At 59.7% G+C, this 22,937-nt stretch overlaps 1 protein-coding gene across 4 annotated transcripts in view; it reads right to left on the bottom strand.

The window, feature by feature from the left end:
* Positions 1-22,370, bottom strand: part of FLT4 (fms related tyrosine kinase 4) — a 45,781-nt gene extending 23,411 nt beyond the window's left edge. For 3 of the 4 annotated variants that reach the window (XM_030927879.1, XM_030927878.1, XM_030927881.1), the window contains exons 1-9: positions 22,235-22,370; positions 5,118-5,214; positions 3,675-3,919; positions 3,345-3,457; positions 3,064-3,226; positions 2,817-2,956; positions 2,381-2,549; positions 1,966-2,083; positions 1,480-1,578 (exon numbers count right to left, since the gene is read on the bottom strand). In XM_030927879.1, the coding sequence (XP_030783739.1) occupies positions 1,480-1,578; positions 1,966-2,083; positions 2,381-2,549; positions 2,817-2,956; positions 3,064-3,226; positions 3,345-3,457; positions 3,675-3,919; positions 5,118-5,214; positions 22,235-22,292 (1,202 nt within the window). In that variant the 5' untranslated portion in view covers positions 22,293-22,370. The remainder of the gene's footprint in view (positions 1-1,479; positions 1,579-1,965; positions 2,084-2,380; positions 2,550-2,816; positions 2,957-3,063; positions 3,227-3,344; positions 3,458-3,674; positions 3,920-5,117; positions 5,215-22,234) is intronic. The other variant, XM_030927880.1, reaches the window with a different exon arrangement.
* Positions 22,371-22,937: the final 567 nt, after the last annotated feature.

The following is a 22,937-nucleotide window of genomic DNA, read 5'->3' on the forward strand; positions in this document are numbered from 1 at the left end:
CTGTGGCCTGCCCCTGCCTTGCTGTGTCTATTGACTGCCCATCTTCCCCCGGGTTGGGAGCCCCACGAGGGCAGGGCTGCCTCCTACAGAGTTGCACCCAGCTCCCTACATGTCTGCTGCACACGTGAGGAAGCAGATGTCTCAGCCCCAGAGGATGTGCTGGGGCCCCGACAGGAACCTATCTCTGTGGCCTGGACTCTGTATGGAGATACTCCTCCTTTGGACAGGTGCCTGCCCCGGTGCTGAGTGTGGTAGACCAGAGAGACACCGCAGTGTGGCCCGGTAAAGGCATAGCCCTTGGGCAGAGACCAAGAGAGAAGGGGATGCAGGGACCTGATCTCAACTGGGACACCACAGCAGGGACCCAGAGGGGAGCTGCCTGGCCTGGGGTCACAGAGTGAGGCAGGGCCGGGCAGGGGCGGAACTGAGGTGGTGCTGTCTGCGTGGCTCTGGTCCCGAGTCTGCCACTTGCCAGATCTGAGACCCTTTCATTGCCTCAGTGGAGGAGATGACATGCACCTTGCAACTGTCATGAGGTTTAACTCGGACAGTGCCAGCAGCGTGCTGGATATACTATGGGTGCTTCAGAAGCCAAGGACCAGTCTGTCTGTGTGTTTGCCAGACCATCCACCCAGTCACTGCTTGCCATCGGCACGTGATGGTGCCATAGGAAGGGTGGGCACCACAGGAAGGCTGGGTGGGTGCCATAGGAAGAAGACCAGATGTGGCAGGAGTGATCCTGGAAAGATGTTCTGAGAGGCAGCTGCCTGAGGATCAGGTAGACCCTGGATGCAACAGAGCTGCCACCTGCCCAGAGCAGGCTCCGTCCTGCTGGCCTTGGAGGGTGGGGGACAGGGCCCAGGAGTCTCCAGGAGCTGCACCTGTGAGTGAGGCTCCAGGATCTGCCAGTGCCCTCAGTATTCTGCCCCAAGGGCTTTGGCATTGACCAGGTGCGTTGGACGGACACCAAAGTCTGTGTCCTCAGTGGGAGGGTCACACTGGGCTCAGGGCCAGGACACCCTGGGCCTTCCCAGGACAGACCAGCCCCCAGCCAGTGCAGGGGGCCCTGGCTGAGGAAACCCTGGGCCTCTGCTTGCCCAGCTCCAGGAAGAGTTGCCCTGCCAGGAGGGAGGTGCCCAGGCTGAAAAGGAGGAGGCTCCTGGGCTAGCTCAGAGCAGAGACCCCTCCTGGGGACTTGGGGGTCAGTTACGAATACCCTTTCTTGGTCTCTGCTTCCTCATCTATGCAATGGGGACTCAAAGTGTGACTGACCATGGGTGAGCCATGTGGATTACTCAGACGGTCTGAGGATATGTTTGTGAGGGGTGCCATGCCCCGCCCCCCCAGAGCCTGCAGGGAGCAGCCAGCAGAGGCAGAGCCACCCCTGAGGCATCCCTTCCCTGGGCCTCGGCACATTGCAGGGTAGCCTCAGTCAGCTTGCAGACTGGGGGTCTGCGGGGACTCCAGCAGCCTGCTGACCTCCTGGAAGCTTTCTTGCTCACGGCCATATGGCACAGGCCCAGCCCAGACAAACTGTCAGCTCCCTGTGGCATCTCCACATTTCTGGACAGGCGGGTCCTGGGAGAGGCAACCTCATTAGAAGGAGGCATAGGGAACGCTAAGCCACTGCTTCAGGGCAGGCCCTGGAGACTCTGCAGGGCAGAGAGGCATCCAGCCGTCAGGAGGCAGTTAGGAAAAGCCCCTCATGTGCCCACCACACCCACATGGAACAGAAGGCTGGTACTGAAACCTTTCCCAGTGTGGCAGGAATGCAGATAGACCCTCCATCTGGAATACCACATTACGGGTGGGCTCCCTGGGAGGTCTCCTGAGAGAGGCTCCTGCCATGCCTGGTCTCAGCGTGCAGGTCCTGATGGCGAGGACGCTGCCCTTCCTCCCCCGTGGTCTGTTTTGCCCCTTGGCTTGGAAGGGTAGCGGCGGGGTCGGGGGAGCCAGGGCTGTTACCATTGGAACTCGGGTGGAGGGTACGCCGCCAGCTTCACAGGCAGCTTCACCAGCTCGTCTCCTGCCGTGGCCTCCAGGATGGGTCCTTTGAGCCACTCGACGCTGATGAAGGGCTTTTCTGCCAGACAGGAGAAGTCAGTGTAAATCCAGGACTGACCCGTCGTTGACTGACCAGGGATTCCCCCCATGGCCCCTGCAGCCCCAGCAGCCAGACACCTGCAGACTGGGGCTGGCCATGCAGGAGCTGGGCAGGTGCAGGAGCTGGGCAGCTCCTCCGCTCATGGCCCTCCCTTCCCTCTGGCTGGACCCCCGAATGCTCACGTGCACCATGAGCTCGGGGCCCAGGCCCACATGGCACAAGGACCCTTGTTTCCCAGGCTTAATGGCGCCTGACCCTGACCCACCCATGCCATACCATGCACAATGACCTCGGTGCTCTCCCGAAACCGCTGGATGCCGTTGTTGGCCTCGCACACGTACGAGCCCAGGTCGTGCTGGCTGACGTTGTGGATGGTCAGGATGCTGGAGAGCTCTGTGTGGGTCTGCTGGGAGCGTCGCTCGGGTACCCACTTACCCCGCTCTGCCTGCCCGCACCCAGGGAAGCCCCGCATCAGCAGCGGGTTCCTGCACAGCTACCCCACCAAAGGCACCCCTCCCAGCCCAGCCAGCGGTGGCTCCAGAAGCCTTGGACCCAGGCCCTGAGTCGTCTTTGGGCGGAACACTTGCCCATCAGACTGGGGCACCTGGGGCAGGCCTGGGTCCACACATCCTCCACACAGAGGCTCAGTGTGTGCTGGACAGTGGCAGGGACTCCTGGGGACAGGACAGCCTGGCAGGGCTGCTGACCTCACCTGCTTCCCTGGGTAGTCCCAGTCGAAGGTGACACCCGAGTTGAACTCAGCCCACACGGTGCAGTTCAGGACCAGCTTCTCCCCTACCAGCAGCTCCAGCGACTTCTTGGGCAACAGCTGGATGTCATAGAGCTCGTTGCCTGTTGACACACGCACAGTGATTCCCACGCCCTCACAGGACGACACCCACTGAGGCCAGCGAGGCAGTGACAGCCCTGCTACTGTGAATGGAACACAGCCCGGTTACCTGTGATGTGCACGAGGAAGGGGTTGGAAAGGAAGTCCTGGTCCCCCCAGGTGGTCTCGCACTGCAGGTACAGGGCCTCTCGCAGCAGCGGTGTGGACACCCGCATGCCCCGCCGGTCATCCCACACCACCTCCTGCCCGTCTGGCCACAGCACCGAGCTTTGCTGGAGGGACAAGGCCACCATCAGTGACCAGCTGTCCCTTGCTCCTGGCCAGACGGGCAGCTGCCTTTCCCGGGGTGGGACTGGAGGGTCGGATCCCGGGGTGGGGGTGGGGCCGTACCGAGCGCAGCGTGACGTTGAGGCCAGGGATGGACACCAGACAGGGCACCCACATGGCGTCTTTCCTGTTGACCAGGAGCGTGTCAGGCTTGTTGATGAATGGCTGCTCGAAGTCTATGGAGAGGGAGCAAGGTATTGGGGAAGTGATGTGGCGGCCAGGCTAGGGGAGGGCTCCATGGGGCTGGGCGGTGCTGGTCCTGAACCAGCCACCTGCTGGAGCAGGTGGGGCCCCATTCTCTCCTCTTGCCATCCCGGGGTCCACAGGCTGGGGGCGGTGTGGGCCCCAGCTGCCCGGGACCCTGCCCTAGCCTGGCCTGCCTCCAAGTCTCACCTCTCACGAACACGTAGGAGCTGGCGGCCGTGGTGCCCTCGATGCGGGCCTTGATGTACTTGTAGTAGCAGATGTAGCTGCCTGTGTCGTTGGCGTGCACCTCACGCAGCAGCAACACCTTGCAGTAGGGCCTGGCATCTGTGCCCTCGCAGTCTCGCACCACCCCCGTGTCCTCGCTGTCCTTGTCCCCAGGGGCTGGTGCCTCCTGGGCTCCTGGCCAGGCCCACTCCAGGGGGTGCTGTCCCCTGGCAGAGGACAGGAGTGGTCAGGTGGGCCCCAGCGGCAGCCCATGGGGACTATCCCTGAGGAGCCTCCCTCAGGCCAAGCCTCACCAGGCTTGTCTTACCCGGAGCATGGAACTGCCCAGGGTTTGGGTGCACACTACAGACCCTGCCCGGGGCAGGGCACTCCCCGACCCCTGGGCCTCGACTAGGCTCCTGGGGCTGAGTGTGGCAGGCTGGCCTGCAGACAAGCACAGGCCTTGGATCACAGCTGGGAAGGTGGGGAGACACCACCTCCGGGGCCCTAGTGGGTGGCTCCCAGGGTGGGAATGGGTGCAGATGACCTGGGAGGTGGCCTGGGGCCAGTGTGAGGTGTCAGGAGTGGGGTGCAGGGAGATGAAGCCCCATATGAAATGCTGATGAGGGGCCAGGCACTGTGGCTCATGCCTGTAATCCCAGCATTTTGGGAGGCCAAAGCGGGCGGATCACGAGGTCAGGAGATCGAGACCATCCTGGCTAATATAGTGAAACCCCGTCTCTACCAAAAATACAAATAAATAAATACATAAATAAATAAGCCGGGCGTGGTGGCGGGTGCCCATAGTCCCAGCTACTTGGGAGGCTGAGGCAGGAGAATGGTGTGAACCCAGGAGGTGGAGCTTGCAGTGAGCCAAGATCGCACCACTGCACTCCAGCCTGGGCGACAGAGTGAGACTCTGTCTCAAAAAAAAAAAAAAAAAACGGGGCACGGTGGCTCACACCTGTAATCCCAGCACTTTGGGACACCTAGGTGGGTGGATTATGAGGTCAGGAGATTGAGACCATCCTGGCTAACACGGTGAAACCCCGTCTCCACTAAAAATACAAAAAATTAGCCAGGGGTGGTGGCGGGCACCTGCAGTCCCAGCTACTCGGGAGGCTGAGGCAGGAGCATGGTGTGAACCCAGGAGGTGGAGCTTGCAGTGAGCTGAGATGGCGCCACTGCACTCCAGCCTGGGAGACAGAGCCAGACTCCATCTCCAAGAGAGAAAAAAAAAAGAAATGCTGATGGGGGTGTATGGTTGAGGCTGGGGAGGACAAAAGTCACCCATAGCCTGGGAGACTCCACAGCCCCGAGGCCACTCTGCCCTGGGAGGGGCTGCCGTCTGGGTCCTCAGCCACCACCTCCTGCCTTGGGCTTCTGCAGCCTCCCTGGCCTGCCAGTGGGAGAGGGACCCCGTACCTGCAGGAGATGGACAGGCTGTCACCGGTGTCGACGACGTGTGACTCCTCTGTGATGTTCAAGGTTGGGGGGGTCATGGAGTAGCCACTCGCCAGGCCTGGGGTGGGAGACAGGGTCAGCGTGGTGCTGGGTCGTGAGTTCACACGACGTTGATCGGGCATGGTTGGGCATTCTGCATCACAAGAGCGGACCCACTGCAGGGCTGAAGCAGCCCAGGTTCTCAGCCAGCGCGGTGTGGCCTGGCCTCACCATGGGCACCGTAAGCAGCACCAGCCCCCAGGCCCCAAGACAGTCACGAACCTCTCCCATAGGCTCACCCTGCCTTGCCTCACAGCCGCCATCCTCACCTACACACCACCCCTGGACCAAACCCCAACCTCAGACCCCAGTGAGTGGAGCGGCTGGCATGAAGGAGCAGGGGGAGGGCTGCTGGAGCATGTCGCCTCCGCATCACGGCCCCTGCAGTGCTGCTGCCCGAGGCCCTCCCTTCTCAACTGCTGACCTACACCTGCTGCTTCCCAGGGGGTCCTGCACATCCCAGGTCCTCCCCACACCACACAGGCCTCGGCCCTCCTGCCTACTCTCTGCCAGTGGCTTCGCCCCCTCCCAGGCCACGTGGCGTCACCTCACAGGTGTCCTTTGGTTCCTCAGCTTCTCGCACCCTCACAGACCCTGCCAGCTGCCCCAGCCTCCTCTGGGCTCTCCCTGCCCAGGCCTCCCTAGACACCCCCAGACCTTCTCACAGGGCTCTTCCTCAGACACACAAACAAACCGGCCCCATCTGGCTGAAACCCACCCTCAGCCAGAGACTGTAGGCTGGCTGGGCTGGGCCTTCTGTCCTTCAGGACTCAGCCCTGCTGCCCCCACACCCTCCTCCCCGTGGGGTGGTGTGTGTGCTCGTGTTTGTGTGTGTGTGTGTGCGTGTGTGGGTCCCTGTAGGCCTGGGTGTGTGAGTCTGTGTGTGCCTATGTCTGAGTGGTGCCTGTGGCTTTGTGTGTATGTGCAAGCATGCATGTTTGTGCATCTCTGACATGCTAGCATGTGTACACACATGAGTGTGTATGTGGTGGAATCCTGGTGTGGGTGGGAGCAGGCCCCAGGAGAGGTCTGGGTCTGGAACTCTGGCAGATGCATCCTGCCGGGGGCATCCTGAGACAACAGGAAGGGAGGGCTGCATGGCCAGAGGCCCAGGGCTGCGTCCTGTTCCTCCCCCAGGTCCCTGTCCTCCTGGGGGCACAGCCCACTCTTCTGCCCCCAGGCCCCTCCAGTCCGACAGGTCCCTCGGGGTTTGGGGCAGCAGCAGTCTAGTTCTCCTGCCCTCCCGAGGACAGCTCCCTGAGGCCCCAGCGTCCTGCCCTGAAGCTAATGGTGGTGGGGTGGAGCCCAGGGAACCCTTGACCCCAAGCCACCCTAGGACGCGGCACCAGGCACCTGCTGCACGCCAAGATCTCATTTCAGCCTCACATGGGCAGCACAGTCACTGGTCAGTGACCTCTGGCCTCTCCCTTCTATTCCTCTCTCCTGGCCAAACCCTTCCAGGCGCCACTTCACTATGGGTCCAGAGCAGGAAGGGCCTTAAACCACACATCCAGACTCACTGTACAGACTGGGACACTGAGGCCCTCCAGCCACCCTCAGAAGGTAGCACCTTGCCTGTCTGCTGCTGTGACTACCACCAAGTCTTTGCTTTGCCAGCCCTCCTCTGGGGCCCCGAGGTGGAAGGGGGTTGTGGGCTCTGCAGCCCCTTCCCCTTGGGTGGTGCCCAGCCTTCACAGCACAGCAGCAGGGCCTGCACACTGGCAGCCCATAGCTTGCACCCCTGGGGCTGCCACGAGAGGAGTCTGGGCCGGGGGCTAGGGGATCCCTGCAGAGAGGAGGCACCCCTCGGGTGGTGAGGAGCTAAGAAGGAATCCCTCTGAGCTGGGCTTTGAAGGAGGGGGATTTTTTCCCAGGTAGTGGAAAGTAAGTCCACGCCAGGAAGACAGCTGGGCATGTATGTGGGCACCAGAGTGGGTGGTGGTCTTTCCTCAGCGCTACAGAGGAGGGATGATGAGCATGGGGCTAGACCTGTCAGGACGAATGGACTCTACCTTCCCAGTGGGCCTAGCAGGAGGTCAGAAGACCAGGCTCGAATCCAGCGTCCACCTGCCCAGCCCCATGCAGGCCCTCACTGCAGGAGAGAGAATAGCCCCACCCCACTGAGGTCTGGAGTGTGGAGCTGGTGGTCCCCCTTCTCAGGAGTGCACATCCAGCACACACCTGCTAGCTCCACTGTACGGCAGCTGTCAACCCAGCTTCCTCGGATGGCTCCCCTCTGTTCCCAAGATAAAGCAAGGTGGGCTGGGCCTCTGCCCTCCAGTCGCTGCTTCTCTCCAGCTTCCTCTCCCAGGAGGCGTGGCCCTCCTCCTCCCATCCTCCCAAAGTGCCTGTTGTTTTCCTGTCTTGAACACTTGTCCTTTTTCCTCAGACATCCCTCCTTCCTTCTTTCCCTCCCTAGGGTCTAGTTCCCTCTTTAGGGTCTAGTTCAGATGTCCTCATCACTCAGGCAGCATCAGCCTCTTCCTCCTCCTTGAGCACCTGCTAGAACACAATAAGACTGAATTGTGGTTTTATGATCACATCTGAACAGAGGCTCAATTTTATTCATCTTCCTAAGCCCAAGACAGAGATGTGCAAAGGAGGTTCAAGGGGTGGATATAAGAATGGTTGGATGGGCTGGGCGCGGTGTCTCATGCCTGTAATCCCAGCACTTTGGGAGGCCGAGGTGGGTGGATCACGAGGTCAGGAGATCGAGACCATCCTGGCTAACATGGTGAAACCCCGTCTCTATTAAAAATACAAAAAATTAGCCAAGCGAGGTGGCAGACACCTGTAGTCCCAGCTACTTGGGAGGCTGAGGCAGGAGAATGGCGTGAACCCGGGAGGCAGAGGTTGCAGTGAGCAGAGATTGCACCACTGCACTCCAGCCTGGGTGACAGAGCGAGACTCTGTCTCAAAAAAAAAAAAAAAAAAAAAAAAAAAAAAAAAAAAAAAGAAGAATGGTCGAATGGATGATGGATGGAAATGGGATGGATGAATGATGAATCAGATGAATAAACGGACAGATGGGTGGACAGACAGATGGGTGGATGGGTGCGTGGGGAGGAAGGTGGGTGGGTGGATGGAAGGATGGGTGGGTGGGTGGGTAAACTGGTGGACAGATGGATGAGTGGGTGGAAGGATGAATGGATGGATGGGTGGAAGAGTGGGTGGACAGGTGAAAGGAAAGTGGATGGGTGAAGGGAGGGTGGGAAGGCGAGTCTGTAGGAGCTTCCTCCTGGAGGCATCGTGCCACCAAAGGAAGCACCTGCATCACCGCTGGGCAGGACCATCCACCGTGCTTGCCCATCCACGCAAGCTCTCCTTTTCCATGACATGCCATAACTTATTCCAGTGACCCCTCTGCCTTCACCAACCTTCCACTGTGCCCTGTGTGTTTGGCAAACTTTGCTGTAGACCTCACTGTTCACTCCGAATGTCCCTTCCTGTCTTATGTGAAGCCTGGCTTTCTGGCCACGCCACTGCCCCTGGGCAGTTACTGCTCTCCACCCCACATGCCTGAACCCCTCGCAGACGCCTGCCCTCCCTGCAGCAGTCCCTCTGGCCTGAACCCCTCGCAGCCACCTGCCCTCCCTGCAGCAGTCCCTCTGGCCTGAACTCACAGCTGCCTGCCCTCCCTACAGCAGTCCCTCTGGCCTGAACCCCTCGCAGCCGCCTGCCCTCCCTCTGAGGGTCCTGCTCTTTGGTGGCACCGCCCTCTTCCCCACTAAAGCTGTCATTAGCTGCACCCCCCCGTCACTTCCCCTCATTCTCTGCTGACCGTAGCTCCTGGCTCACCATCCCCTCCACCCCAGCTCCTGCCCTTCTCCATGACTTCACCATCCACAGGGCTGACTCACCAGCACCCTGGCCTCTGAGATCCCCGTGCATGGTCCTCCCCTCTTCTCCTCCTCAGTCATTCAGCTCCAAGGGCGCACCCTGGACCTGGTCATCACCAGAGGCCGCGCCATCTCAAACGCATGTCTTCATCTCTCTCCCGCTTCCCCTGTTCCTGCTCCACAACACCAAGTCCTTCAGCCTCATCAAAGCCCCCACTGCTTCCTCCCCACCCCTTGGTGCCCTCCTGGTGCTGCCCCGTCCTGGTGCATGGGGTCCTGGTGCATGGGGTCTGCAGCCCATCTCTGCATGCTCCCTCACCTCTTGTCCTCCATCCCAACCCTGAGACAGCATGCACCCCGAACAGAGCAACACGGCAGCACAAGGCCCCCCACATGAGCTCCTCCCCCTCATATTCCTGGGTGCACACAGTTCAGTGTGCTCCTCTCTCACTGTCAGCATCGACAGGGCAAAATCATGAGACAGAAACATCCCGCTGGCAGGTGCGGTGGCTCAGGCCTGTAATCCCAGCACTTTGGGAGGCTCAGGCGGGTGGGCCATCCTGGCCAACATGGTGAACTCCGTCTCTAATAAAAACACGAAAATTAGCTGGGTGTGGTGGTGGGCACCTGTAATGCCAGCTACTTGGGAGGCTGAGGCAGGAGAATTGCTTGAACCCGGGAGGCAGAGTTTGCAGTGAGCGGAGATTGCACCACCACACTCCAGCCTGGGACAGAGCGAGACGCCATCTCAAAAAAAAAAAAAAAAAAAAAAGAAAGAAAAAAGAAACACCTCATCTTCCCACGTCCCAGCCCACACTGCAGCCAGGGCCCCCGAAATCCTCTGACACGCCTGCCCCAAACCAGGCCCTCCATCGTGCCTAGGGCCCCCCACCACAGATTTCTCTTCTGATCACCAGTCTTTATGCAATCATCTCCCATCGGTTTTTGTGTTTTTTGTTTTGAGATGGAGTTTCGCTCTTGTTGCCCAGGCTGGAGTGCAATGGCGAGTCTCGGCTCACCACAACCTCCGCCTCCTGGGTTCAAGTGATTCTCCTGCCTCAGCCTCCTGAGTAGCTGGGATTACAGGCATGTGCCACCAGGCCCAGTTAATTTTGTATTTTTAGTAGAGACGGGGCTTCTCCATGTTGGTCAGGCTGGTCTCGAACTCCTGACCTCAGGTGATCCACCCGCCTTGGCCTCTCAAAGTGCTGGGATTACAGGTGTGGGCCACCACGCCTGGCCCATCTCCCATCTTAAAAACAAAACAAAATAATTCCTTGGTTCCACACTCTCTTCCAGCCACTGTTCCTGTTCCTATCCCCCTTCATTCTCCTCTGCTGGTCTCCCTTCTGCTGGTCTCCCCTCTGCTGGTCTCCCCTCATCCACCAGTGGGGTGCAGCTCCCTCACTTCATGGAGCCACTGGGCGGGGCCTCCCATGACCTCCAGGCTGCAGACCTAGCGGGCACACAGGGCAGGGAGCTGCACATGCTCTCCCCTGGGCAGCATCTGTGACCTACCTCTCCCCAACTCCCCTCTGCCCAACACACAGTGCTGGGCACCACCCTCTCTCTGGAGTCCAGACACCTCCCAGGTCTCTAGCTGCAGCCAGGACTACTGTTTGCAACTTCACTTTTAAGCATTCAGCTGCCCACTGGACTTGGACACCCCACAGACAACCAGCAGTCTGCGTTTCCAATGCTAAACTGCAGACACGCACTCCCTCCAGCCCCACCAAAGGCTCCTCCCTCTATAGCTCCCTCTCCCCAGATCCTCTCCCAGCCCATCCGTTGACAGACCACTGAAGTCTGTCAGGCTGGACACACCTTAGGGCCGGCCCCTGCTCTCCCACTGGGGCCAGCACAACTGCATGCACCCCAAAATGGTTTCCTGGGCCCTCTCTTGTCCTCCTCCAGGCCTCCCTCTAGGCCCTGCTCCCTGCAGTGAGTAATACTTGAAAAAGCACAAGCCTGATCACACTTGTGCTTCAATCTTGTCAGTGCACTGGATTCCTCTGCACTCCCAAGAAAATCCAAACTCCTGGTCCCTGCCCCTCTCTCCACACCCTCGTGGTTCGTCCCCTTCGCATTCACGTTTTCCAGCCACCAGACTGTCCTGTGCCCTCAGGCTGACTTCTCACGCTCAGGACTCAGCTTAGACATGGCCTCCTCACCCCTACAAAACAGCTCCATCCTAGCCTCCCGGCTGCTTACGGCATCCTTCCTGTCACAACTTGGAATTACTTATTTATGTGTTTGTTTGTTTAAGCTGTATCTGTCCATGTCCTCCACTAGGCAGTAAGTTTCAATTGGGTAAGGACCAAGACAGCTCTTTTTTATCCCACCCCATGCTTCCCACAGCACCCGGCACAGAGTAAAGTTTCAGTGAATACTCATTGAATGAAAAAAATGGAGGGATGGAAGAAGTATGGATGGATGGGTGGGTAGGTGGGTAGATGGGTGGAAGGGTAGATAGATGGATGGATGGGTAGGTAGGTGGATAGGTGGAAGGGTGGGTGGGTGGGTGGATGGATGGATGGATGGATGGATGGATGGATGGATGGAGGAGCGGATGGGTGGGTGGATGGATGGGTGAGTAGAAGGATGGATGGGTGGATGCATGGACAGACAGATGAATGGATGGATGGACAGGTAGATGAGTAGATGGATAGATGGATGGATGGGTGGATGGATGAGTGGATAGAAAGATGGATCAACAGTTGGAAGGTTGCGTGGATGGGTAGATGAACAGAAGGATGGATGGATGGGTAGGTGAACAGAAGGATGCATGGATGGGTAGATGAACAGAAGGATGGATGGATGGGTAGATGAACAGAAGAAGGCATGGATGGGTAGGTGAACAGAAGGATGCACGGATGGGTAGATGAACAGAAGGATGGATGGATGGGCAGATGGAAGGATGAATGAATGGCTGGATGGAAGGATGGATGGTGGAAATGTGGGCACATGGGTGAAGGGTGGATGGGTGGATGGTCAGATAGTTGGATGGATAGAAAGTAGATGGATGGATGGCTCTACAGACCTCTGAGACCTCAGAGACTCTTGTCAGACCCTGACAAAGAGTCTTTTCCATTGGAAAAGATGCTTCCCGTTTTATAGAATAGGTTCCCCTGGGCAGATTCAGGCCTGCAGGCTGCCACATCCAGAGGCTCTGTGACTGCCCAGCCCCCACCTGCAGCTCTGAAGAAGGCGCATCCTTCCTGCCTGGCTGTTGTCTGTCTCTGCTGTCCTTCCCTTCCCGCAGCAGGAAGCACTGTCATCCTGGCCTCTGCTGCGCTCCCCCTGCCTTCCTGTTCCTGGCCTGGGAACTGGCTTCTTCCTTCCCCAAGGCCCCGCAAAGCCCTGGCCCCCAAGCCTGCAGCAGCATGGTTGGGGCAGGCACCGGGCGGAGGTCAGCAAGGCCAGAGTGCACACCTCCTCTTGTCTGTGCTGTCCGCAGCCCCAGGACACCCTCCGGCCTTGGCCCACGGGGCCTTGGCGTCAGCCACAGGCATGGCGGGCGTGAGAGCAGCACAGGAGGGTCCTGCAGCCTCCCGGGAAGTGCTGGCACCCCTCCGCGAGGGCCAGGCAGGGTGGGGAAACGTCCCATGGGTTAAGCGCTGGCAATGAGAGAGGCGGCAGGCAGCTAGCTGACTGAGACTGCCTCATTGGATCCTCACAGTAGCCTGGGAGGGAGGGCTCAACAGCCAGGTCAGCGAGTGAGGAAACTGAGGCTCCAGGCCTCACAGCAGCAGGCGGCCATGCGGAAACCCAGTCTGGCTGAGTCCAGGATGGTCCCTGCCCCAGGACCAGGCTCCCCTCCAAAGGCCGGGGGCAGAGGCTCAGGCCAGACCCCAGCCCGGCCTTCCTCCTAGCCCCTAGTCTGAAGCCTCAGAGATCCCCACAGGCAGGAGGGCCCACGTAGGAGGCACATGGCTGCCTGGGCCCTGCGCCCCAGTGGCCTCCACCACACCCCTCCTTGGGGCCTGGCCTCCATCTGGCTTCATGCCCTAGTTGGCTGCAGGCAAAGCCCTTTAGGCTAATGATGCCGTTTTTTCAAAAGCTTCTTTCCTGAAAATGGAGGGAAAGCCCAGCCCAGCCCAGTGAGAGCTGCTGGCAGAGCCAGCCTTGCTTTCCTCCCATGATGTGTGAGCTGGGCCCTCCCGCGGCTCCACACCTGCGTGTCCTGCATCCCTTGCTCCGTACAGAATCCATGTCTTCTCATCAGATCCTCTCTGGGCCCACCAGGATGGGACTGAGATGGGCCGGCTGTGCCACACCCTGGTGGGACAGGGTCCCGGCCCTCTCTACAGGGCAGCGTGGGTGAGAGCTGGCCTTAGTTGGTTTCTGGGAGCTGCCCTCAGAATGATGGCTGAGTCCACAGGGCATGGCTGGGCCCAGCTCCCAGTGCAGAGGTAAGGGGGCCGGCATGAGAGAGTGAGGGTAGAACTAGCCGCATCCTTGCAGCCCTGCCCTGCTCTCGCCCTGCCGTCTCTCTCAACCACCACCCTGAGCGCCAGTCTCCCGGGCCCCTGCTCTCCAGCAGCCTCCTCCCTGCCCGGCTGGGCTGTGTCCTCTGTCCTCCCTCCCCCTCCGTGCCCGGCAAACTGTGGCCCCAGCTCCAGGGCCCGTGAAGCTTGCCCTGCTGCCCCCAGCTGAGCATGTCATCCCCACTCTGGCCCTGACCCACAGCACATGGAGGATCTGTGTCATCAAGCGTCTCCTGGGCTGGGGTGTCATCAGCCCATGGCTCTGTCCCCAGGCCCAGCACAGCCAGCACAAGGATGGCACTGGGATTATCCATGAGCTTGGGGCCCCCTCTGCATCGGCAGAGAGCATAACCCCGCTGTGGCCACCCTGGGCCCGGCCCCACTTCTCCCTCTCCCTGGGGTGCTTGGGAAGACAGGGGCTATGTGGCAGGCCTGCCGGCTGGACACACAGTCTCTGGGCAGCTGAGTCCAGCAGGACAAGGCAGCCAGAAGCCAGGCTGCAGAGTGGAGGGAGCTGTGGGGAGCAACGGAGCTGCTGGCTGAGCTGGGGCTTGGCAGAGAGGGTCACCTGAACCTTCTTTCTTCACTCCTGGGGCCAGACCTCTGCAGAGACCTGGGGGGAGGCGGCAGGAGCGTCCTGTCTGGTGGCCCCCGCTAACCTGGCCAGCAGCCCCTGTGCCTCCAGAGCTGAGGGGGCCGTCGGTCCTCACTACACATCCTGCAGGCTGAGAGCTGAGCCCACATACCCAGTTGGGCACCCCACACTTCTGCTGTCTGCTGTATGGTCTCGGGCAAATAATTTCCTCTCTCCAAGCCCCAGTTTTCCCACTTGTGAGATATGCATTGGCCCTAAGATCACTGGGAACTACAGACCACAAACAAAAGGGTTAAGAATAAACTGTCGGCCGGGCGCCATGGCTCCTGCCTGTAATCCCAGCACTTTGGGAGGCCAAGGCGGGCGGATCACGAGGTCAAGAGATTGAGACCATCCTGGCCAACATGGTGAAACCCCATCTCTACTAAAAATACAAAAATTAGCTGGGCGTGGTGGCAGGCACCTGTAGTCCCAGCTACTCGAGAGGCTGAGGCAGGCGAATCACTTGGACCCAGGAGGTGGAGGTTTCAGTGAGCCGAGATCGCACCACTGTACTCCAGCCTGGGCGACAGAGTGAGACTCTGTGTCAAAAAAAAAAAAAGAAAGAATACGCTGTCTCTGGATCATGCACACGGATCTCTCTGCTCTCACCTGCCTCCTGAATGCTTGGTTTGCTACAGCTGCTGTTTCACTCTGACCCTGTGTTGTCTTCAGAGCGAGGGGGGCAAGCCTCGCTGGTAGGAGGGGATTCATGGGAGTTGAAAGGGGCATTGTAGCTTGCTGGCCCAGGAGGAGGGCACACAGGCCAGAGTGCCCGTGACTTCGGGTCCTCAAGTAGATGGAGCATGGTGAGGGTGATGAGGCCGTGGAAGCAGACCCAGGTCCCCAGCCGGCCTCGGGCCCCTGTCCTGCTCGCTGAATTTACTCTCTCTCTGGATGGTGGCACACCGGGGGGCTTCAGCCCCACTCTGTGCTCCCACCCTCCCTGACAGCTCTCCTGGGCTCCAGTCCTGGAGGACCCAGCCCTCGAGCCCAGCCCACATCCAACACTGGGGAGGATGACTGGAGGCACGGAGCTCACAACTGTGCACCTGCCAGAGGAGCAAGTACCACAAAGAAAGAGAATTCCCAGCGCTGGCAAGAATGTGGAGAAGGAGGCACCCACACAGTAATGATAAACAGTATCCATACACCGATGGCAAATTCTCCAAATTCTGCTTTCCCAATACCTCCTGCCACAACAATAACAGCAGGCACTGAGCACTGTCCGTGTGCGCACAGCCCTATCACATGTGCATTCCACATGCCTTCACACCCCTGCAGTAGCTTCCATATTGCCACTGTCCAGATAGGAAGCTAGCACACAGAGGCTAACATGCTCCAAAATACATGACCATTAAAAGATTGTCTTGGGAAGACAGGACTATGGAAAGCTACTGTTTGTTCTACAGATGTCTATAATTTGCATTTCTGCATTTTACAAAATGGAATCATGTCTTCCATCAGTGCTGGAAACACCGCTCTCCCTCCCACTAGGTTGCCTGTCGAAGTGATGCTCACCCACCAGACATTCCTGACCCTGCTCATCCCCCACAGCCAATCGGCCACCAAGTTGCCTCCATTCTGAGCTGAAATGGGCTCTGCAGACTGAGTAGGAGCTTGCTGGCCCAGGAGGAGGGCACCATGGGTGGGGTGGCTGGGAGTGCCAGGCCCCTGCCCCCACCTCTCCTCACCATCCTGACCGCACCTTGGTATGGACACCTTCTAGCCGCAGAGCCCCTCCCGGGTATTCCAGGGCTGCTGTCCCTCCACTCTCCCTCCTCCCCACCCCACTGCTGGCCAGCCTCAATGACTCTCCCCCGGATCGCAGTACCAGTGTCTCCCCACTGGCCCAGTCCTTGCTCAGAGGTCAAAAGATCTTTCTAGAACACAAGTCCCTCTCCTGCCTAAAACCATCCCCTGCCTCTTTGCTGCTTATGGGCAGAATCTGGTGCCTCTTTTGCCTCCTTGCCACCCACCCAGTGTGGCTCCAGACCTCCATGTACCATAGATCTGGAACAGTCCCTCCCTACCTCTGACGTCTGAGCTCCTGTGCTGCTTCAGCATCTCACACTGAGGCTTCCCACCCAGGACTCCTGCACTTTTCCATAGTTTCGTGGACTTTTCCATAGTTCTGCTGGCTCATTACCACTTTTAACAGTTCTTTCTTTCTTTCTTTTTTTGAGATGGAGTCTCTCCCTATTGCCCAGGTTGGAATGCAGTGGCACTATCTCGGCTCACTGAAACCTCGGCCTCCCGGGTTCAAACAGTTCTCCTGCCTCAGCCTCCCGAGTAGCTGGGATTACAGGTGCCTGCCACCACACCCAGCTAATTTTTCTATTTTTAGTAGAGACAGGGTTTCACCGTGTTGGCCAGGCTCTCAAATTTTTTTTTTTTTTGAGACGGAGTCTCGCTCTGTCACCCAGGCTGGAGTGCAGTGGCGCGATCTCGGCTCACTGCAAGCTCTGCCTCCCGGGTTCACGCCATTCTCCTGCCTTGGCCTCCCGAGTAGCTGGGACTATAGGCGCCTGCCACCACGCCCGGATAATTTTTTGTATTTTTAGTAGAGAGATCGCTTCTTGGCCTTTTGGCTAAGATCAAGTGTAGTATTTTTAGTAGAGATGGGGTTTCCCCGTGTTAGTTCAAGACAAGGGCTTCTGTTTGTCTTTTTGCAGTGGCATTCCCAGCACTGGACTTGGCCAGCAATTCACCCGTGGCTGACTTTGAGGATCCAAGGGACAAAAAGACACCGTAGGATGTGTGGGCAGGTGTGGGGGTGAGGGGGAAGAGGGCACAGGGTACCGGGAGGGTGGAGAGGCTGTGCACAGAGGGGCACGCCGGGCGAATGGTGGGCCTGGGGGAACTGTCTGCAACATGCTACTTTGGGAAGTCTCTGGGACAGCAAAGTAAAAATGGCTATGAAAAAAAAAAAATGGTTAGAAATTGACGAGTCCATCTGGCCAGCCCTCCAGGGCATTCCCTGGAGAATGTGGACAGCGGCCTGTGTGCCTGCCCCTTCTTTCCCCCTTGGCCCCTGTGCTATTTGGAACCAGATACCAGACACTTATTACCTCCCCGAAATAAGCCATCTATTATCTAGAGAGCCGTTTCACTCCTGTAGCCTTAATTTTCTAATCTCCAAAATAAGAATAATAAGGTCTGTGTGACAAGGTTAAAACCTGTACACGCCCTGCTATGAAGCAATCTGAGAAACCTTTTCACACCGAGGTGTGGCTCGCTGCCGGACACTCCGCATCTGTGTGCGTGTGCACGCCTGCTGCCTCAAACACATCTGTGTGCGTGTGCACGCCTGCTGCCTCAAACACATCTGTGTGCGTGTGCACGCCTGCTGCTTCAAACACATCTGTGTGCGTGTGCACGCCTGCTGCTTCAAACACATCTGTGTGCGTGTGCACGCCTGCTGCCTCAAACAAATCCATCTCCATTTGGTAGAATTTAGAGGAGCTTTGAGGCCAGCGTGTCGAGCTGGGTGATGATAAGGGCTTCCCCTAAACCCACCTGAGAGTCTGAATTTTGTGCTCCCAGAGGCACACTGTGAGCAGGAACGAAGCCCTCACCTGCCCTGGAAGGCCCCTTAGCACCCTGTCTGCCTGGAGTTCCCAGCAGTCTCCCAAAGGGCACGTCCAGAGCGGGTGAAAGGCCATGGTGCCAGGGCTGGTGTGTGCAGTGAGTGTAGGCTGGGTGGACGTGGGGCTAGGGACGGCCTGGAATTCCAGCAGGAAGGGCTGGTACCACGAGCCCAAGAAGCTGGTGCTTATCTTGTGGGTGAGTGGGGGCGGGGGGGGGGGTCTGAAGGCTCAGATTCGTATTTTATGGCAGTCCCTTTGGGGCAGAATGGAGACAAATTTCTGGAAGATGCTGGAAGCAGGGAGTGGTGATGAGGTTGAGAGGGGCTGGACCTGTGGGGAGCATGGGCTGCCTGAGTACCCCGTGGGGGTGGAGACCAGGAGGAGGGGCCTGAGCAGATGCTAAGCTCCCAGCACAGGGCTGCCGTGGGGCAGCCCGCCATGCCACGCAGTTTCCCTGGCTTCCGTGGGGTCAGGGCTCTGCTTGCTGGCCGGCAGGACGAGCGGCGTTATCAGACAACCCAGCTGGCGCAGAGGTGGCCCCCCAGTGCTGCTAAATCGGGGCCACCAGCTCCTGCCGCAGGAAGAGGGAAATGCAGGCAGGATGTCCTCTCCTGTGGCCGACAAGTCCTTTCCCATGAACCCCTGCTGACCTCGCTGGCCACGTGGCGGGGCTCCCCGACTCAGCACCTGGATCTGCCCAGGCCTGGCTGCAGGCTAGGGTGCTGCGGGCCTCAGACGGGGCCGGGAGTATGCCTGCTGTTAGCCCCGTCCAGCCTGGCCAGGGCCGGCCCCTGCTCCCCCACCGGGAATGAATGCCCGCACCTTCCTGCTCCCAGACTTGTCTCCTCAGTGTGACCGGAAAACCAGGATTCCAGAGGAAGCCAGTGTCTGAAAAGGATCGAAACTCAGGAATCCCTGGCTCCAGCTGGACACATTGACTGAATCTTGCTCAGAGTCTAGGGGGTGTGAGAGGCTCTCCAGACCCCTCTCCCTGCCCACCCCCAACTCTGAGGGGCATCTCAGAGGAACGTGGGGCACAGGCTACTCCTTGGTGGAGAGAAAACTGCCCTGTGGAGGAAAATACCCAAAAGACAGCAGGAGGGGAGTAAGCCAGACACAGAGAAGAACCTCCCCTTGCAGCTGACTTCACTTAATTTCCCTGGGTTCCCCCATTCCCCTCTGCCCCATCACACTCAAGTACTCCCAACTTTCCTCCTTCCTTACCTGGCTGGCTGCATCAGCTGAGGCCCCCCAGGAAATCCCACTGGATACCTCCACCCCGAGGCCCTGCTCCTCTCCCAGGGTCTCCCTTTGATAAACTATCCTTGAAGCCAGAGACCTGGGACTTCCTCCTTCCCCACCATCCTCAGCTGCTACCTGCCTCCACCCCGATTTATCCCTGGGTTATCCACTTGCCGTTCCTGTCTCCCCTGGACACCAGCCTCCTTGCTGCTGGCGCTGCCCCGTCTCCAGCCTCGTCTCCCCCACCTCCCATCCACTCCTCCCAGACTCTAGCCTCACCGGACCACTCACTTGGCCACATTCACCATCTGGACTTGCCTGCCTCTGAGCCTTCACGGGGTTCTTTGCCCTGTTTGGAATTCCCTGTCCTGGAGTTCTGCAGACCCCACCAGGAAGCCCTTAGCTGGAAGTGACACTGCCTTCCTGTGCAGCTTACAGCCACCAGCTGGGCCTCACCAGGGCCCCTGAACACTTTCATTCCTGGGCGATAGACGTCTGATGGCACGTCTGTGTCCCTGTAAGGCACAGGAAACCCCTGTGGGATGGGGCCAGGTCCAAGTCCTCCCTGGGCCACCCTGAACAGGCACTATGCTGGGGTCTTGCATAGAACTGCAGGCTCCTTCCCTGGATTGGGGTGCCACTGCTGGGGGTCATGGTGGAGAATTCGCCAGACAGACCACACATCACACCTCACACCCTGTCTGGGCCCAGCCATGTGGGGTCTATGCTCTGGGAGGGCACAGGACCCCTTTAGCTACACTGGCTCTGTGCCACAGGCCTGGTGGAGGAGGGAACAGCACCCGCATTCGAGTCGTCAGAGCCCTGAGCTGCAGCAGAAGGTCCCCAGGCGCAAGTAAAGTGGGCCTGGTCCCCACATCCTGCCTGCACTGACTTGCATCCCTGGGCCGCACATCTGTCCACTCCTGGGCCTGTGTGACTCAGCTCACAGCAAGGGCAAACGTCCGGAGACCAGGCCACCCCAGATACCCAGCAGACCCTGCTCCCGCATATCCCTAAGCTGGCAGCCACAGTGCAGAGGTGCCAATGGCCTCTCTCTAGACTAAGCCCCAAGAGACATCTGTGACCTACCCTCTCCACCAGGGCAAGACTGTGGAACTGAAGCAGGAAACTGGGTCTTGGAGTCCAGCCCAAGCACACACAACCCACACAACCCCGGTGCTTGCCAGCTTATGCCATGGTTATGCTTGGGGAAACTGAGGTGCAAGGAGGGGAAAGGAGGGGGCCCAGGTCACACAGAAATGACTTTACGGCAGAGGCAGGACAAGTCCGGGTCTATGACCAACAGCACACGTTTAAGGGGTCAGCTTCAGGGTGTTCAGGCTTCCGGCCTGCTCCCACCCCAGGTGCCCTGACACCCGACTGCAGCTGAGGGCTTGTGCTCCCGCCATGGCATCCCCCATCAAGCTGGGGGCTCCCGGGGTCTTCAACCTAGCAAGGGATAGAGCAAGGTGCAGGGCTCAGGGAGGGATGACCTCAGTCTCTCTTGCCATCTCCCCACCAGCCAAACCCAGGTCCAGCCCAGGACACCCCTCTCCATGGGGCCCCCACCTTACGCCCTCTCTCCTCTTCATAACTGGGTCGCTAAGAGTCACTGCACCTACTGCAGAAAATGGCCTCATCACCCTTCACCCCACATCCCGCTGTGCTCCACCCGGGAGCACCAGGACACTGGCCTCTCCTGGTTCTCCTTAGACCTGCAGAATGTTCCCTGGAAGCCCCCTTGCCTTCTGGGCCCCTCCTCCAGGGTCCCCTCCTGGGTGTCTCTGCTTCCTCTCCAGCTCCTCAGCTCAGCCTCAGACACTGCACTCAGGCGCCCGTCCCGTGTCTCCTTTTGGTTAAGTGTCTCCTATTCTACAGCCCTGCAGTCCAACCAAGCTCTAACAGCCACTCACAAATACATCCTGAGCACCTGTGAGAGCCTGGTCCTGGGCTGGGTCCAGGAGGGCCAAGGGCAGCGCCCTGATCTGACCTGCCCGACTCAGAGGCCCAGACAGATGTTCTCCTCCCTCCTCCCCTGGTTGAGCCAGACCTGTCCCCTCTCCTGGCCTCTGCCCTTCAGCCAGTGGACATACAGGTGGTAGGCAGAAGGCAGGCTTTGTTAGGCTTACTTTGGGCCTCCCGGGGATCTTGGGGAAGTGACACATGTCCTTGCTCTAAGCTTCTCCATGTGTAAAATGAGTCTGACACTCCCTGTGAGAATTACAAGCATGTAAAGACAGTATTTAATTCCTATGGGGTGCAGAAATGTTGAGGTCCCCATCGCTGGCTTCAGGGCTCCCGGCACTCCCCTTTCAGACACTGGAACCCCTGACCCCGCTCTTCCACCCTTTGATTTCCAGGGACACCAGCTCCGTGTGGACTCCCAGCTCTTCTTCTCAGCTTCCTCCCTGACATCGCCATCCACTCCCTATCCTGACATCTCCATCCACTCCCTCTGCCCCTCCCTCATCCCCCACAGTCCCTCTCTCCAACCCCTCCACCTCCGCCTCAGGTCTGGGTCTCTGCCCGCCAGAGCCACATTCCCAACACAAACCGAACCCTGCCTCTCCTGGGCAGGGGACCCTCCCGTGGGGTCCCCTGTCCCCTCAAATCCGGGGACCCCTGGCCTTCCGCCCCTTCTGCCGCGCTGATAGCCCACGATTCGCCTCCTCAAGATTCCTCTGAAGTTCCAGCGTGCACCTGCACCTGTCTGCCTCCTGCGCACGGGAGTCCCCAGCCCCTGCGCCGCAGCCCCCAGCCACGGGAGGTGGAAGCCCGGCTCGAGCGCCCTCTGGGGGACCGACCGCGAGCGGAGACGTCGGGCGTCGGGAAGTGCGCACCCAAGTCTGGGGCCCGGCCGGGATGGCCGCGATCTCCGGTGCGCGTGGGTCGGGCCAGCGGCGCGGCGCAGGGACCCCGTGGGGAAGCGAGGAAGGGCACGAAGGGTGCAGGCTCAGCGCGCAGCCCGACGGGGCCCGGGTCCGAGGACCCTGAGCCACCCACTGAAAAGCCGATTCGGGGGCCGGGAGGGCTAACCCTGCGCCGAGGCGCGGCCCGGCCGCCCTGGCTCTGACCCGGCTGCAATCCCCGCCCGCCCTTTCCTCATCCCGAGGTCCCGGGCCCCGAGCGCCGTGCTCCCTCAGGCGTCCGCGCACCAGGGCCACCGTGTCCCCCGCCCGTCCCCGTCGGAGCGGTCTCAGCGCCCGCCCCAGGTGCGCGGTACCCTCCCCGGCGGCCCCGCGCTCACCGTCTAGGAGCCCCAGGCAGAGCCACAGTCGCAGGCACAGCGCGGCGCCCCGCTGCATCTCCGGCCGCTGCGCGTGGGTCCGACCTGAGCGGCCGCGGCCCGGGGCTGAAAGTGTCGGCGCGGGCGCGGGCGCAGGCTGGCCCGGGGCGGGGCGGGGCGGGGGCCCGGGGAGGCGGGCCCGGGATTCAGGCCGCCCCCCGCGCCCCCCCTTTCCCCCGTCCCTCCCAGCCCGCCGCGGGGCGTCCGGTCCACCCGAGCAATGCGCGCTCTGCACCACCGGGTCCGGGCCCCCTCCTGGGCGGCTCCGGGCGCGGGGACGCGGGTAACGCAGACGGCCTCGGTGTGCGCTCCGGAGGGAATGGAGCCTGGTGGGCAAGGGGGCACAAAATGCGGCACGCGCCCTTTTCTGTCCTTTCTTTCCATCAATAAAATCTAGAGTAAGCAAAAAAGCAGTACGTGTGAAAATAGCAGTATGTTAAATCTTTGAAAATATTGGCACCAGCCTGGGCAACATAGGGAGACCCAGTCTCAAAAATAAACAAATAAATAAATAAAATAATAAGCCGAGCTTGGTTGTGCGCACCTGTAATCCCAGCTACTCGGGGTGGGGCTGAGGCAGGAGAATTGCTTGAACCCGGGAGAAGGAGGTTGCAGTGAGCTGATATCCAGCCACTGCACTCCATTCTGGTAGCCAGAGCGAGAC

This window comes from Rhinopithecus roxellana, chromosome 3 (genome assembly GCF_007565055.1).
Source record: "Rhinopithecus roxellana isolate Shanxi Qingling chromosome 3, ASM756505v1, whole genome shotgun sequence".
NCBI classification, from domain to species: domain Eukaryota; kingdom Metazoa; phylum Chordata; class Mammalia; order Primates; family Cercopithecidae; genus Rhinopithecus; species Rhinopithecus roxellana.